We start from the raw sequence: 18,473 nt of genomic DNA, 5'->3' as shown, positions 1-18,473 counted from the left end.
ACTTTCATTCCCTCTACTGGCCATCAGGGGGCAACTCCTCTGGCTGCAAAAAGAAGTCCAATTGCATGGAAGTCAATGAGAAAATGACCCTACTTCTCCGAAGTACGTATGTGTCATAGTACCTTCATATTTGGGCTCCATGTAAACATTTCCCATGCATTTAATGACTTGCATATGTCTGCAGATGTAACCTGCGGATGTTTGATGTTTTCTTGTGCTAATCATTTTAAAAGCTGAGTGAGCTTAATAACAGTTGGTCTCTGGAAAATATACAACCAGTCGGCTCTTTCCTTTTAAGCATTTCCATCCAGCGCAGGTTCTCGTACAACAGCCTGAAACGTTGCATTGCCAGGGTGATTTTACTGCTGCTGTTCTCGTCATGCTCCTATACATCGGCATGCCCATTAACCTAATTGTCGCTATTATGGCTGTAATTTGAGTTCTCCACTTCAGAGCGCTGAACAGGGTTTCTCCTCCGGCATGGCAGACTATATTGGAAAGAGCCATTGAGGTTTTTTTTTTTTTTCTTCTCCATTTTCATCCAAACTAAACAGTATTTGGAAACCTTTTCTGATTGACCTCTATGATGAGGAAAATGAGACTTCTGTTTTTAATTCATCTGCTTGTTTTATCAAGAGTCTCACACTTTGAAGCTCCACTGTAATATAATAAACCTGAAAAGCACTTTTACGTATGGGTAATAAAACTATAATAAATAGCTACTGTGTACTACTGTGACGCAAAGAAATCGACTTCACTAAAACCAACCAAATGAGAAGAGAGAGGTGAGACATACACCTCCGCCGGACTAATAGTAGGTGCTGAAATGTTGACTGAGGGACGACTGACAGCCCCGTTTGCTTTCAGGTATCTTGTGTTTTTACGGTCAGTGAGTCCCGGTGGCCCAGTGACGAGGATAAGAGTCGCGTTGCTGCAGACATGGAGACGGAGACGCTCTGCAGACCAACATGTCCTTCCCTCGCCGTCTCTTTGTCTTCTAAATGCATTTCATCATCTCCTCCAGGCAACAGACACTGGCCGCCTAATGTGTGCTTGTGGGAACACTGTGCGCTGCTGTAATGACATTTTCGCTCCAAGTAGCACGGATAAAATGTTCTCATCTTTAGGCAAACCTGATCCGAAAAGGTCACATTTGTCTGTATTTAAGGTTGTAGGTGTGAAAGAGCACCTTGGTCGTCAAGTGATTAGGCCGCGTGTGCTAAACCAACGCTGTCCTCTGTCAAGTAAAGGCAAAAATAGAAAGAAACTAATCTTAAGTGTTTAGGTGTGAAGACTCAAGTTAGAGGGCGGGGTAGCTGGACAGGTGCCAGTTCTGGGCTGAGGGGCCCTTGAGCAAGGCACCGATCCCCAGACAACTGTATAGTAGCTGGCTGCCCACTGCTTCTAATCATAGACTGTATACAAGAACAACACAAGCAAGCCTAGAAATCCTAGAGCCCCAGAAACAAAGCTACCTGATGGGTTTCGGAAAAAGATCGGGTCAAAATAACTACTTTTTAATTACTTGGTAACGTTTAGGCAACACAACTACTTTGTTAGGATTAGGAGAAGGTCATGTTTTGGGTTATATTAAGTATGTTTGATACAACATGTAGTTGTTACATAAGTTAACAACTACATGTTACATAAAAAAATTGTTACATAAATTATGCAACAAAAATATGTTTAATAAGTCAAAGAGGACTTCTGGTATCACACAAAAGTCGAACAAAAGTTTCCTCGGTGAAAGTCCTGTGTTTGTTTAACCCTCCCAACCTCCTCCCTTTGCAGACTTTTTCATACTTTATACCACGTCACCTGACCCTGCATGTCCCAGCTCATGGTTTCAAGGGTTATATTCAATTTATTTTGCATTACTCGCAAACTCTAAACAGTAAATGAGAACAGCCTGCTTCAGTTGAAAGTAAGTGGAAATTCCCATTTTGCAGCTTTGTTTAAAAAAAAAAGACTGAGATAACTTTTGCTTTATGACGGTTATAAATAATTTTGAACTTTTTTCGCGATTTGCCATGAGACTGGGTTGAACCTTTTTATTTTGAGTATATCGTTTTGGGGTTTATGCACAAACATTTTAACAGGTTAAAAATAGTTTTTTTTAACAGTAAATCAAAATTCTAAATATTAAGTTGTAACATTTCCAAAGTGTGGATCAGGGGATATCATGCTGCAGTGCAGATGAAACCAAGTTTCTGTTCTTTTGTTTAATATGATTTTATTTTAAAGGTACAGCCAATTTGAGATTTGTTTTCTTAGAATGGAACCATGTGCAAGAGATGGAAACTTCTCCCAGCCTGTTTACTGCCCCACCCACCGTTTATCAGTTTTGACAGCATCACTTTTTTTTTGCTCACGTGGGTGTTTAAAGAAAGCCAGCTTAATACTTCTGTAACCTTTTTCTGCACAACCTGAGTGACTCTGAGAACCCAGGTGAAACTGGTTTAACCTTTTTACGAGTTCTCCTAGAGAGAAGCAGCAGAAACATCCAGTTATTCTCTCACAGATACATGCTGATGTGCTGCCTTTTTTCCCTCCAGCCTGCCTACTTATCCATTAGTCGCCAGCACCGCAGCACCGAAGCTGCTGCCAACACGTATTCTGGCTTCAACAGCCTCTATTTCAGCAGTTTGTTTTGCTTTGAACTTTGAAATATGAAACTGGTTTGGAAAAAACCTGCAGTTTGAGGGGAGGCGGTGAAAAGAAAAGCAAAAGGTCAAATGTGTTGAATGTTGCCGAGCTTTCCTGACGGGCCGAGAAGAACCGGGGATGGAGATTTTGTGTATCACAAAGGCCATGTGTTCGGATGCTTGTCGTGTTTGCTGTCGTCTGCCTTCCGTGGAGCTTCACAAGGCTTTTATGTCCTGTGCTTTTGTCAGAGAGATTGGATTACGTGTAGCCTTTGGCCCATCTGCGCTTCCACCTGAGCAATGAAAGGAAGCTCTGATTATTAAATGACAAGTGGTGACTTGCACTTCATGAATTGCACTTCTCATCAGAGGACTTTTTGGAAACTGTTGGTGCTATAAAATGCAGATTTTCAGTTTTAATCCAGTCGGTATTTCATTCAGTCTTCTTTTATGACCGTGTCTGTTTTTGCTCACTAAACACACTTTTCATTAACTTTTTCCAGACACTATAACTTTTTGCCTTTTATGAACTCCTACTACTTCTCTACTTTCTCACAACAGAAATGTCTTCATTTAGCTGCATGATTCACCTTATTTTTGTCTAGCAGTGCCATGACATTTAAAAGTAATTAAAGTCAGCCATTCCTGACATGTTTTGGTTTTAACGCTTGCAATTTTGCAAAAGGATTGCGTGGCTTTTGGGGTTGCTAAAGCAGCCATTGTCTCCTCCAAAATCACGTTCCCATGCAACTAAACTGCATTGTCAGTTACGTTTCGGGGGAAACTTATTTTCTTCCGGACCTAACAGTCGCAGTTTACTTACTACTTATACCTGAAACTAACCGAGGTTAAGGTAACAAAACTATTAAGGTTTAGTAAAAATCATCATGGTTTGGCTAACATGACAAAATTAAAACAAAACAAAAATTGTGACAAAACTACTTGGTTAATGTGGGACCCATCCTCCACCTTACATCCACTTCCACAGACTTGTTTGAAACTAATTTGTGATCCATCAACAGCAAAGTACGGCTAAACCTGCACAAATAAGACAAAAATAAACTTTGTAATTCTCAAAGCACCCACAACGAGTGAAATGCACCCATGAGTGCGCTGCCTAGCAAATAGCGCCTTGTTTTTCCTGTGTTTATTTGCATGTATTTAAATGAGATAGTGTGCAGACATTTGGTGCAAAATGCAGATTTCCATGCAAATGAGCCTTATTGCAATAACTGTCCAATTCTTGAAGATGCAGTTACCTCTGAAACTCTATGATCGTGTTTGTGCTGTAATATCACAAGTGCAATATCATATCTGATACTGGTTACTTTGTGTATTAGTTTGCTCGCTGTAAAGCGTTGGTTTCAGAAAGACACGCTAACGTGGCTAAAAAGCTTCAAACAACACTGATGCACATCTGATTCACAACGTTGCATTAGTGGCTCCTCCTTCTTCTTCTCAGGGTTGTGTGTGTACAATACATGGTGATATTTCCCTTTCGTTTTTATATTTCTGACCCATGGTCTCTCTCGATCCCCAGACGTACATTGGCTCCATCCTGGCGGCGGTGAACCCTTACCAGCCGCTGGCTGGCCTGTACGACCGGCCGGCCGTGGAGCAGTACAGCCGACACCACCTGGGCGAAATCTCCCCGCACATCTTCGCCGTTGCCAATGAGTGCTATCGCTCTCTGTGGAAGAGACTCCAGAACCAGTGTGTGCTCATCAGGTAGGTGATGTTGACGGGGTCTCCCTATCGTACTATTTCTTTTATTTTGCTTCTTTTTTTTTGCTATTTTTTGGTCTTTTTGGCCTTTTGCCTGTATTCATAGAGGACAGCTTTAGAGTGAAAAAGCGCTGCTGGTCAGATTTGAACCTGGGGTCGCTGCAGTGCGGACCAGAGGCCAACTCTACTGAGCTATCCTGGATCGCCCTATTTTAAATGATGTCTTTTTTATTGACTGCTGATCCATTTCTTTGCCTGAAAAACTGATCATAATAAATCATATTAGATGTATAAAAATGTCGCAATTACAATACGTTTCTTTGCCTCTGATCAAACAACAGCGAATACCAAGTCAGGATATCCGTACTGTTCTTGTCACATGTTTTATGCAGCCCTCTAGGAAAGACGTGGTCTAAAGCTTCTTTAATCGCTGACCCATCTGTTTGCCAGACACTTTGATCACATTTCAAGTCCCCTGTGCAGTTTGGCCACAGCTCTGAGGGTCTGAGCGCTTCACGCCACGACAAACACCCTGTTACTATCTCCGTCGTCCGCCCGCCGCTTTCCTTCCTTACATCCTCCCGCTTTGATTTCAGCTGGGAGACTTTCACATCCTCTGTCGCTCCATTGTTTTGTCAGACGGGACGAAGACGTCCAACTTCAAAAAACAGTTATTTTTACATGTCAGAAATGAAAATATTTGGCCCCCCAGACGGAGGATACAGGAGTGTTTGACTGTGTGAGAACTGTTGTGTTTGTGGTCATCGAGGTATCCTGAATGCGTGGGCGGTGGACTTAATTTTTCCTGTGGGGACACGAGGATGTCACAATAGCCGCCGCAGAGTACAGAGAATTATATAAGAACAAAGGATATATTTTCCTCACTGTGAGGAGCAGATTGGGATCAAGGGATCTGCAGTACGGATCGCTGCATTATTGACTACTTATTTCCCACTTGTAGAACATTTTTACACGCTTTATTTTTCCCATCATGCTCTGCTGCAGCAGCTCTTCTCAGCCTCTCTATGAAACGCTTCTGTTTGAGCTCCTGCCCCTCCCTCCCAAAAAGCCCAGTCTGCTTTGATTGGTCAGCTGGCCCACTCTGTTGTTATTGGTCAACCAATCAACTGTTTGTCAGAACTGCCACGCCCCTTATCATAAGATAACAGGAGTTGACATTTCTGTTTTCACAGCAGAAAACAGTGTCTTCTCAACACAGCGACTCCACACTCAGCTCTGCTCTGGCTAGCTTTGTTTGAAGGCGTGGCAAAGATATTATGCAAATGTGTTACTTTTTTTTTTTACACAGATTCAACCCTGAATCACAAAGTGAGATTGCAACATAAAAAAAATGTGGTCTCCTTTTGTAAACTTTCTTCTATGCCTTTGTCCAATGAAAACTGAACTCCCCAACATCAGAGCCTGTCTGGTCCCTGGTCACGGGTCAGTCAGGAGGTGCGGTGTGAAGTTTACAGACATGCGAGGGGTTCAAGCTTCAACAGTTCAGCGAACGTGGAGAACTTGTAAAACTAAGATCTAAAGTGGAACACGATAGTTTGAGAGGTGCTGGGTGCTGGGGGGGTGGGGGGGGGGGGGGGGGGGCTTAAGGCACAAGTGTTGCACTTCTCTAACAATTAGTTGGCATTCATTTACAGCCCTGTTTGGCCCTCTTTCATTGGCATTTTGGGTAATGAGACACGCATGTTCCCTTTTGAAACGTAAGCTGGTTTGAGTTTGTGGAGAAAGCAGAAAGGGGACGGTGGCTTTCATTGTTAATGATGTTCTTATTCTCATTATGATAATCCCTCGTTTACGTCCATCATAAACCAGTTAGCTTGTCCACAAGAAAACCTCGTCATGTGTTTCTGTCAGCTCTTTGAGGGAACGTGATTAGAAGTAGAAAGTAAGTGAATGTCGACTTTTCATTTAACGCGTAATATGAACAGCGGTCTCCTTGGTGAAAGTCCCGTGTTGGTTGACCCAGCTGTCCGTCCTGTACAAAATATAAATATAAAATCACCCATGGGCTTCTGAAGGGCCATTCAAAGTTGACCATCGCCGTCTTGGGAGAGACGCCACAGTCGGGTGAGTTATAAAAAATATAAAAATTATATAAAAATGAACCCCCGTCTTGAACAGATTTATTAGCTATAGAGAACAAAAGCTTTTTATGTACCAAGTTGTAAACATCTGCTGCACAGTTGGGCAATTAAACATGAGAGTCTATGGGGATTGACTCGCTTTTGGTGGTAGCTTCAAGTGGCCATTTGAGGAACTGCAGTAACATATATTTATGTATCAGCAGCAAAAGTTGCGGCTTGACTTCTGCTGATTATCAATAGAAATGGATTTGTGACGTTTCTAAAAAAAATGTAATTCACAGCAAAAATACATTTACATCTAAATGTAAATGATAATTACAGTTTTGTGCTATTTCAACGTCAAAATATAATAACCGTCTTACTGTAATACATGGCATCCCATTCTCAGATCTCCTACTTGTTTTCAAGCTCAATCGCCTTAAAGCCAATTTTAGTTTTGACCTGAATACGCCAACCGAAGAGAATTACTCCCATGTGTTACCGTAGAAATGTGAAAAACCAGGCGCTCTGTGTGTGCAGTCTCACCTCACATGTTCCTTCAATCGTCCTCTGGTCTGAGCTCCTTCTGTTCAGGACACAGAAACTCTTTTGTCTGGCAGGATGTTGGACGGTGGGAAGAATATGCACCGGCGAGGCGTAAACACAAACATGTCATATTGTCTTTGGGGAAGGCCCTGAGCTTCACAATGCTGCCATTCTGTTCACGGAGGGGTAGGGCAGCTCCTGATCTGCGTGGTGTTTGTCCTGATCCCACTGATTCCTGCTGCAATGAGCAAACATCCCTCGAGGGTTCAGCGGTCTCGTGCCAAAGACCATTTTGCATTTTCCTTCTTGAATTTTGTGTACTTTTCAAACGACAGCACAGAAGAGAAAAAGAAAAAGTTTGGTGGTGTAGTTTTTCCATGCAGCACATGAAGCAGCACATGAAGCCATGCAGGACGGGGAGGACAAACCACAGACCAAAGCCGTGACCCCTGACCGGTGTCTCAGCTAAAACCCAACCTGGAGGATTACTGTGTGTCAGAATAGAGTAAATGACACAGCGAGCCTCCCAAGACACACAATCCTCTAAATCTGTTGCATCTTTGAGAAGATTTTGAGGTTGGAAGTTCTAAAAGTTCTGAAAAGTGAAGCCAAAGCTGAACCTTGTTTAAATATACTGGATCTAGCATCATGACATTGATTATCTTATCGCCAGCCAACTAGTTTACCAATTTATTTCTGATTGTTATGTATTTATTTTATGAATAATGGACCTAAAAAACGGTGTGTTGCTTTTCTTTGACTCCTCTTGACCTCAAACCAGCGAGAGTGTCACTTTTAAACCTTTTACTGTTACTTCCTCTAAGTACTTAACCAGCTGTTAATTGTTACCCTCGAGCAAGGCAGTAAACTCCCAGCTGAACCAGAGGAGCTGCAGCTGGGTGAATGTGATGCGTCTGCCCGAGGGTGATGCAGTCTCAGACTCCACTTCTCTTCAAAGAGACAGGAAATCAGTGAATTGAAGTGAGTAGGAAATGTGGCTTCACACCTGAATCAAAATAATAGGAATCGTGATAATAATAGCTTTTAAATTATTATTAAATTATAATAGCAGGTTTAAAAACTGAGGCAAAGAAAAGCAAGATAGAAGGTAATATAACAGCAGCGAGCCACACCGTGAAGAGAAGCTGAAAAAAGACACAACTAAACTAAAACAAGAACAAATCAATACCAGAAGTACAAATCTAAATAAAATGCAATAAGAGCAAAGGGGAAAAGAATAAACAAATGTATGAATTTCTTTTTTTTAAAGCAGCATCAAAAGACAATTTTTAAAGAAAATGTTCACATTCAAAGTAAGACCATGCTTAAAATATTTACCGGCTAGCTCCACAAACTTCTAGCTTCGATCGAAGACGTGATTTGATATCGATTCGCAAATTTTAATTACTTTTATTGAAGTAATACAGTAATTTTAGATCAAATATTCTGCAGCTTGTCAACAGCTGTTTTAAAAAAAGTCAGTTTCCCTGCAATCACACTGACTAGTGGACTGACGAAGTAAATGTTACTAAAAGGTTTCATTTGTATTAGCAATATTAATAGTTCATATTATAAAAGATAGATGTTTAACGTATGTTTTGCCGCACAAAATATCAGGACCCTTTGCTTTATCTATTTTTCACTCAACTAAGTGACGTTGTGTTACATAGACCTTCATCAGGTTACTTCAGTCTATGCACCCGTTGCCACTAAATATAGCTGAATACTTTTTGTTCCATATTGTTGATGGCAGGTGTGCAAAAGTTTGATTTTATATCCCAGAAGAAAGAACAAAAACAAGAACTGTCAAAAGAATTGTGAAAATGTTTTAATTTCCCACTGCACATTTGAGAAGCTGGAAACAGGATGTTTCACATTTTTGCTTGAAAAAAGACAACGTTTTGAAACTAAACATATTGATCAGTATTCATCAATGAGTGTGTTGCCATGGTAATGTTTGGAGTTGGGAGGAGGTTGGTTTGGGAATCTTTGCTTATTTTCAATTTCATAGTCATTTTAAACCAAACCAAGATGTTTTTTTTACTGAACCTAACCAAGTCGTTTTGTTGCCTAAATGTAACAATGTAGCTTTGTAAAGTTTTTCTTTTATTCTCTAACCACATGTTTCATACAAAAAATAGGTTTCCTTGGAAACGTAATTGAGAGTGCAGTTAAGTTGTATGGGAACATTATTCTGGAAAAATAGCCTGTGAAAGGTCAAATGTGTCCCCATGTTCTTTATGGGAGTAATAAGGTGAACAAGGATGAAGATGTATTTTCACTCTAATTTAAATCTCTGTGATTGAAGTGACACAATGTCTCGAGGAAGGAGTGATATTGTTCTTATAAAGTTAACATCTACAAATGTGCTCAAAGTTTTTTTTCTAGCCAGAGTTCAAGCTCGTAATGTTTCTAGTGTTGGATACCTAAAGTTAGATTCTGGGTGGAGGATCACTTTAACACTGAGTAAAAGTCCAGCTGCCACAGTACGTGGTCTGGTTCACAATGATCCCACACACACACACACACGCTTTGCTCCCCCCGAAAAAACCAAAGCCATCTTAGAACGGACCCTCGTAAAACATGTAATATGGCAGCGCCCCCAACCCTTACAGAGAAAGGATCACCTCATGTGTGTGTGTGTGTGTGTGTGTGTGTGCGTGTGTGTGTGTGTGTGTGTGTCTTTGTATGTGTGTCTGAGGAAGAGGAGCTATAAATTGCAAGCTGGCACTTTCAGGCGAGGCAGGAAGCTTTCTTGTCGGATTTGGGGATTGTGGGTAATCAGAACCAGGCCGAGGGAGGCGAATGAAACAGGAGCTGGTGTAAAAGAAGAGAAGAGCTAAAACAAGGCATCTGCTCATTAATGCTTGTGAACGCCACTTTGCGTTTTCAGTGATGCGGATACCTGCCTGCGTCCAGCCACAAGGTTTTAATGGAAACCCTCCTACCCCATTGTGTTTTTGCAACAGATTTCAGCAAGAACCTTTTTCTGAACCGCCAACGGAGAAACTCTTGGAAAATCTCCAAACCTTCTTTGCACACAGCAAATGCCACCATGGCAGGTTTTGTTCTGGATAATAAAGCAATAAACAGGAGATTCAGACGGAATCTGCATGTTTTCATGACCACATACCCTGCGTTTGGTATTTCTGGTTTGGGCCTCTTGATGCTGCGTTACACAACGGTACTTTAGACAACAGTGTTTTCCCAACTTTGCGTCAATAGTTGTGTCTCTCCATGTTTCGACGTGACAATTTGCGTCTGAATGGAAGCTGATCCCTGCCGGCAGATTCAACATGTGGTGGACAAACTGAAATGGCAACCCGGTCTCACTGCGAGGGCGTCAAATAATGCCAGCGTCCTCCTTACGGGCTGAGCAACAGGCGTCGTTGAAAGAGAGAGATAGTCCACACACGGAGGCGGATGGGTAAAAAAAAAAACAGGACTTTCATCCAGGAGACTGCTGTTCCTGTCCTGCGTGACACTAAACGTAACTTTGATATGTTAGTAACGTGAATGGCGTTAGCGTCAATAGTCATGGGACTTGTTAGTTAATGAAGTTGATGTCAACCCGCACTTTTCCTTAACCTGACTAAGTGGTTTTGTTGCCTAAATCTAATATCCTGTGAAGACGGAAGTTTGTTGTGAAAGGACGCTATGCATGTAAGGAGTGTATATTAATACCAGGCGGCAACCTTCGGTTCTGCAAAGTGAAACAGATTCTTAAGTGACTTAAACTTGCATTCTCTCTCCTGGCCATCAGGGGGCGACTGTAAAAAGAAGTCTGATTGTATAGAAGTCTATGAGAAAATGACCCTACTTCTCTCTTGATGTATTATCTTAGTAAACATGAGTTTATGTCTCAATCTCTAGTTTCAAGTCCTCTTCAATACAGCATGATGTTCATTTAGTACATTATGGTCCATTTAGATTCAAACAGACCACCCAGGTCCAGTAAGGTTGCTGCTTGGGGTGCCACTCTTCCACATGTGTACGTCGGATCCAGCCGTCGCTCGTCCACGGTCCAAATATGGTCACTTCTGTTCGTTGAAAAAATCTGTATCCGCGTATTCAAGGCTTCAAACCCGTAGTCCTCAAACCAATGGGTGAAGTCATGATGACTACGTCCACTTCTTATAGGCTATGATTGAACCGCCATCAGACACGTGCAAAAGTGATGCTTGAGTTGTATTTACAGAATTTTGGGAACCCTCACTGAGTTGCATTATTTGCTGCATTGGAGTGAGAAGTGAGCGTTGAGAGTCAAGGCTGTTATAGTAGCCCGTTAATATCCGTGTTATTAGAATTATATATTTATGGATTCTTGAGAAACTAGCAAGACAACACTAGATTAAAAAATGTATCCAATCTAAAAACCCAGGCTAGTGTTGCAAACTATTTCCCAATGAAAGAACTTGCTAAATCTAGCAATAAAGACGCCAAGTCTGCAAACCTAACAGCCTGTTCTTTCAAGCCTCCCCCAAAGCCGACGGACATGGCTATTGTTAGTACTCACAGCTGTTGAGCTCGCAGCTTATGGAAGACACTGGTGAGTGCACTCAGGTAGACAGGCCCGTCCAATAATTTTATAGAGGCCAAATGAAATGATTGGAGGGGCTTACTGTGACAGATACCTGATTGTTGTCTGTCTTTTGTCCGAGCATCCAACATTCAATTGCCATAACTGAATATATAGTATTCACACTGAAAAAAGTGTGCATCTCCTTTTGTGTCTCAAAGCCAAATTTCTCAACTATTAAATGTTGTCTAAATGTATATCCAAGCAGCTGCATAAGAACCCAAATAATAATAAAAATACAATTTAGACAGAACCATATCACCTCAAAGTCCATTTAGTAGCAGTTCTGTCACTTTTGATGATAAAAAGTATGATTTCCTCAGCAGTCTGGATTTTTTAATTTTGATTCATGAAACACTGGCGAGACGGTAGAGGTTAACCATTGACCTTGAATGGTTAAGGACAGGATAGGTCGTCAGGCGACAAGTCTAGCAAGAGTTTTATCAAGATTTCAATGGTGGCCACTGAGACACAACCTTTGCACAGCTTTTATAGAACTGGAGATGAAGAGAGCTTTCAAGACTTGTTGTTTGTGATCATTGAAAAGACCGGTCCAAAAAACGGTCCATGCCAGCTTTCTGCGACAGAAACATTTTTTAAGTTATTAGATTAATTAAATTAATTATTTAGTTTATAATAAGACATATCTCATACTGGCTTGTTTTGAGGTACTGCTGCTTCTGGCTGTCTGGAAAATGTCCGAAGTGCGTCATAAAACACGGGGAGACTTTTTAATTTACACAAATTACGATTTCAGGGTTGATATTGTTTTGACTGGTTGCCGTTGTGTCCAAAACAGCCCAGATTTGATTAAATGGCGAAGCTCTGAGGGTGTTATCCTGCACAGCCCCCGACCCAGCAGTTTGTCCCTGACCTCCTGACCCCAAAGGTGGGTGTGAGGTCAAACTCAAGACTCTCCAGCCTTGTTAATTACTCAGGCATCTGGGGTCACGACAGCCCTGCAGCAGAGCCTTGCGAAAACATACCTGAGAGGTTCACTCTGGGGATTTGGCAGGCTTTATCTGCTCCGTCTGCGCTGTGAGTCAGATTAATAATTTGACTGTGACCAAAGTGAGGAATGCATCACCAGCAAAGGAGGAGAGCATGATGGGAAGAAAACATATCTGACCATGTTTGTTTTAGGTACAACATGGAGTTATTTAAACCAGAACAGTTCTTGGTTTGTGGCCAACGTCGGTATTTGTTTCTGCGTCTTTTATTCCCTTGCGTAAATTAGAGGCGTTCATGAGTAAGTGAGGATGAGAATAGTTTGGGTTTTTCTTGGTTCATGATGTCACATTGGATTCTTGTGGGTTGTTGGTTTGAACAAACACAGTCAGTGCTTTTTCTAGGTTGCAGTACTGAAAGTACAGTCTCACAGTCTAACTTACTTTTCATCCATATTGAAGAATATGGTAATTTATTAATATAGGGCGACTGACAGGAATTCTGTTTTTAGTAGAGGTTTGTGTTATAAATTAAAGTGTTGGATAAGTGTAAAGTATGACCTGTTTATGACTCGATTCATCCAGCAGTTATTGAGTGTTGAACCGACCCCTCTTAGTGTGTGACTAATTGACTTAAAGGGAAAATGTGCCCTTTATGTGGATCAGTGCTAATGGTAAATGTAGTACAATGAAAACAAATCCCCCTGTGCTGCAATAAGGACTAAGAAACTGATCTCTCCTGCCGCGGAGCCGGGCCGGCTATGCCTACATGTACCAGGATGCATTGCGTGCAAGCAGCGATTTTTCTACATCTCAGAAATAAACAGGATAAACTCTCAAAATATCAATGAAGGAAATATTCTTTCACCTAAACCGAAAAATACAACCGTATGCCTTCTGAGTTCATGTTAGTCTCTTACACTAAACTGAGACGCTAACTATTAAAGCGGCGTATGATTTAGGGCGTTGTCGGGTCAGGGAGTTGTTTGTAACATTTTGGTCCCCCTACATCTTCTCGTTGAAAAAAAAAACAAGGCGACGGACAAAATGTTAACTCAAAGCTTCAAAAGCGTAGTCCACAAACCAATAGGTGACATCACGATGACTACGCCCACTTCTTCAATACAGTCTATGAGCACGATGCATCCTCGTCCATCTTAACAAGTAATTTCATCTTAAACTTTGATTGGACCGTTTCACTTTCTTTTTCAGTGACTCCAGATTAAATCGCCTTTTCTCTCATTGCGTTCCACTTTTCGTCTCAGTTTCTCCTCCCTGCTCTACTCTTTGACTCTCTAAAAAGAGTCTGTCGCTCTGCTCCTCCATACAAAAGGCCTGGGTGAGATCCAGAGCTGTGGGGGCAGTTTGTCCAACATGCCCAGTTGCTCCGCTGAAGACTCCCCCCTTCCTGCCTGTGGGGGGTTTTACCTTGGGTGGCAACAGCATGTGGAGAGCCAGGGTTTAGTACAAAGGCAGGGTGCTGTTTAGTTGTGTTAGAGTGTGTGCATGTGTGTGTGTATGTGTGTGAGAGAGAGTGTGTGTGTGTGTGTCCTAGTTTGGATAAATTGGCATGCTGCCAGAGGTCTTTTAAATGAGTTACATTTATCAGGCCCTTTCAGATTTGGCCATCACTATAGTCTGAGCTCTTTAAATGAGTTACACACCCTTTAAAGTGAGACCCAATCCCTTGAAGGAAGTTTGACCCACTGTTTGAGAGAGCCACTGCTGAGATCTGTAGTTGTGTTCCAATTTACTGTTCCTCTTCAGGTGTAATGAAGACCCCCGACACAGAAAGATTTGAGTCTATACAGCTGTTCTTGTAAAAAAACTAAAAAAGTGCCGGAAGCAGAGCTAATCAGCTATGGTGAACTCTTTCCCTGCTGCCTCCTCAACTAAAATAGAAAAACTGCTTGATTTAGGAGTAGCTGGAGCAGAAAGACATCAGGAGAAAATTGAGAGAAACGAAACATAGCAAATTGAAGTAAAACAAAGGGGGCATGAACACTTCATTTAAAAGACAGTTAAATGTAAAATAATGAGAAAAAACTAAGTCAACGCTTTGTTTTGCTTGTCTGAAATATTATCACAATTGCACAAGACACAAACTTTAGAGCTGCGCCAATTCGTTTTTGGCCACTAGGGGGCAGAAAAACCACAACAAGCAGACACGATGATACATAACAGACACAAAGATCATCCAAGAAAAACAGAGCGAAGGTTTTCAGATGTTTCGTCGCAGGTGGATAGTGAAAGGAAACAAAAGCACCAACCGTTTCGCTTGTGTGAGCTACAAGCTACCGATTATTTCCTCCGTGTACTTGGTACATTACTCCACACCTATAAAGTGGTCCTCCCTGAGACTGTCAACTCCCAGGATGAGGAAAACAAGCGACTCCTGCATGGTCTCTGCAGCCCCCCCACTGGTACAACGGTGCTCCTACAGGCTGTTCAGATTCAGCTCCTGTTGTTACGTAACGAAGGGAGTCATTTGCATCGACTGAACTCCTCTGATGATAGGAGATATCAGAGAGGGGGCGTTTAGCAACACAGCAGGGAGAGTGCAGCCCGACTTACCGGTCATGGCGCTGGGTGATCTGGCTGGTGCTCCGTGGAGACAATCCTCCCTCTGTCTCACGCGCTCTGGTGCGTCTTCACTGCTGCCTCCGGTCGGACGGAACCCGGGAGCGTGTGTCCGACAGAGCGCCATGCACAACGGTCCAGGTCTGGTCTCTTGCGTTTCATTTTTGCGGCTAAGATCCACGTTAGCTTGTATGTGTGTGCTAACCACTTCACATCGGACTGCTTCAGTAACGGGGGTCAGTACAAAGCTGGCTTTGCCTCGACACTGACCCTCGTAAAAGGATCTGTCCCAACCATACGGGACCCAGCAACTTCACCTGAGCCACATAGGCGAGCCATAGCGATACATCCACCGTAAACATTGGTGCATGCTACTGCTAGCATAAACAGCATTGTCTCTGTCTCTCTCCAAGTAGGCGATGACAGACGGAGCTCATTGGCATTTAAAGGTGCAGGCACATGAAACAGCCTGTTCTCAGCAGAGCTCATTTGAGCAACTTTTAGACAGCTGGAATTCAGGACCACGGATGGTTTTGGGGCAATTCATATCGAATACAGTGTTGTTGGACCTCTGACAGCTGTGTGGAATTGATGAAAAACAGTATAATATGGGACCTTTAATTATGTTTCCATTCAATCGTCAAGCAAATATAAAGCAAACCTTTGAAAACTAATTTTCCATCAACTGTTTTGGATGGAATGAACTACCGTAGTTAGGTCAGAAGGTGGTGCTATAATAATCCCAACACAGTCCAACAGCAGTTTATGAAATATAATCTGTTGGTTTCATGCTGAGGAACTCATTTTCTGTCAGTCGGGGCGACATCATGCAAACATTAGGTTTGGGCAACAAAACCACTTAGTTAGGTTTAGGGAAACGCTTTTGGATACGTGTTGTCCAACATTGGTCTTGCGGTTGAACTTCCTGCGTTGTTGGAGCCAACAGCTTTTTTAATGTGCGATGTTCATAAAACGAGGTGAATGGAATCACGGCTCATGGCATGTTGATGTTTTAAACACGCTAAAAGCAAAGAAGTTAATGACCCAAACCTCATCTCCGTCTTCGTGTTCCCATGTGGAGCGTCTACGCTGCAGTCTGTCATAACATCTGTCCACATGTGTAACTTGGTCACGTCTCAAGCTGTAGCCAGACACCCTGAGAGTTTACATGATCTAGTCCTGTTTTCTGTCCATCAGGAATGTACCGATTATGCTACACTGACATTCACGTTCAACTTTATTTATTCTGCACAGTTAAGGCAAGATGTGTTTGCCCAAAGTTCTGTCCATAAGATAAATGATGAGGATATGGTAGTTTTGGCTGTACTGTATGGATGCATTTGTTTCAGCACCTTCTAATCTGTCTGTACCCAACATCCACAGCATAGTTTTTTCCGTCTGATTTATCACTTTATCAATTTAACAGTACAAGTATTTAATCACCAGGAAGCCCAAGATACTGCAAAACTGTGCCTAAAAAAACACCCAAAAATGTACTATTTGTATATGCTAATTAACAGAGAGAGAGAGTTAATTAAAATCCTTTTTTGTGGCGGGCATCTCATGACTTTGCAACAGTTAGAGGGGCTGACGTTGTGTTAAATATTGAGATAGACTACTTATGCTGGATGGGTCCAACAACACATGTTCAACCATGAGACAGGTGTTCGTGACAATTCTTCCTAAAACTAACTAAGGTGTCGTTGCCGGAACTCTAAAAATGAATTCATAATTAAGTAAGCCCGGCCGTGATGGGTTAGAGGTCATATGACCGTGTCACAGACTGCCGTGAGGCTGTGTTGTGTATTTCTTATCTTCCGATCAGTTCAGAAATATCAGCAGCCAAGTTCAATTACATTATCTGGTATTGTAGTGAGTGATTTTAAAACTGAATTTAAAAAAAGCATGGTGCCCTCCTTTTAAAAACAGCCTCATTGTTGTTTCAAACCTTTGTCAATGTTTATGAAGTGTGCTGTAGTTATTGTTTATGTCTATGGCCACCAGCATATCTTTTAAAGGTTTATTTTGTTGTGAAGGACACCTGCCTTGAAGCGTACTGCTTGTGTTGAATAATGTGTCTCGTTGTGTCGGGACTAATCTAGTGCTCTTGAGTAGCTCCCAGTAATTGGTTTTCTAGGTTAATAATTAACATGGCCGTCCTGAAGCCCACACTGTGAGGCTGCTGGCTTCATCTCATATGTCACTAGAGGTGTGTGAGAGCTTCCATAACTTCTGTTTTCTATAACTCAAGTGGAAAAGTACGATATACGTGATTTTAGCGTTTTCCTATCTTTTCTTTTGTTCTGCATTTAATGACCCTCAAGTTGTTCAAGAAAAAACATTAATTAATTTACTTCTTAAACTGTAATATTGTTATTTGTTATTTTCTTTGCATACAACTTAACAACTCACTTTGGTTAATGCACTGAATAATTATAAATGCAAGTAATTTAATAAGCAAAATGTCAAACAATGCCATGACGTTCTCCGGTTGCAGCTTCCCAAATGTGAAGATTTGCTTTTTTCGTTAGTATTCAAATTCAAATTGAGTGACATCTCAACATCCACCTGGACTCGAGTAGTAGATTTTCATGCTGAAAGATAACTGTGACCGAGGATAGAAGGATTAATATGCTCAGAAAAAGAAATTGGATTGTGATGTAAAAATATGGAGAATTTTTTTATTTTTTTAGATATTGTTAAATATGTGAACAGTATGAGCGGGGATGGGACCTAACATGCATTAATAATTTCAGATCAGCTTTTTGCTACTTTATAATTGCAATAGATTTGTGGTGTATGTATGCTGATGGCTGCTGTTATTTTCATTTTAATATAGACATTTGCAGATTTGCCAGCCCAAATTATAAAACTCTTCAGTCATGTAGAACGCAGTGTTTGGCTTGTAAACAGAAAAGATGGAAAGTTCATAATGCGTCATAACTCAAGTAGATCTAACAGTCAACAAGCAAAGTCGTTGGAGACCCAGAATCCCCGTCGGTCTGCCGCCAGGCCCTGTATTTATGTATGAGATGCTCTGATAATGAAGGCAAAAACAGTCAGTGTATAAAAGCTTGCAGAGGGATGAGAGTGACACCTCACACCAGATCACAGGCTGATGAAGCCGGTCAGGTGGTTTGACATGTAAAATCATAGTGATCTCCGTAGCAGATGCAGAGGAGCTGTTTTGAATGCCAGTGTAGAGTTTATAGAGAACGCAGCCGAAACCCTGAAAGATTTCATTGCTGTCAGCACACTGGTGCATCGTGGGTACTACACAGGAACGTCGCCAATGATGCCGATGGTTCAGCTCCATCACAGATGAATCTTTGATCTTCTTTGTGAAGCAAACAAGCGCAAAAAAAGAAAA

The 18,473-nt window shown here is 41.7% G+C and overlaps 2 protein-coding genes across 2 annotated transcripts in view; one reads left to right on the top strand and one right to left on the bottom strand.

Annotated features, from left to right (window-relative positions):
• basp1 (brain abundant, membrane attached signal protein 1) overlaps positions 1–18,473 on the bottom strand; it is a 360,963-nt gene that overhangs the window by 129,668 nt on the left and 212,822 nt on the right. The window lies entirely within an intron of this gene.
• Positions 1–18,473, top strand: part of myo10 (myosin X) — a 123,161-nt gene that overhangs the window by 59,761 nt on the left and 44,927 nt on the right. The window contains exon 4 of the mRNA XM_084008800.1: positions 4,186–4,373. Within this exon, the coding sequence (XP_083864926.1) occupies positions 4,186–4,373 (188 nt within the window). The remainder of the gene's footprint in view (positions 1–4,185; positions 4,374–18,473) is intronic.

The sequence above is a fragment of the Eutrigla gurnardus genome (assembly GCF_963514095.1).
Source record: "Eutrigla gurnardus genome assembly, chromosome: 4".
Taxonomy (NCBI): domain Eukaryota; kingdom Metazoa; phylum Chordata; class Actinopteri; order Perciformes; family Triglidae; genus Eutrigla; species Eutrigla gurnardus.
This window is presented reverse-complemented; position numbering and strand designations above follow the sequence as displayed.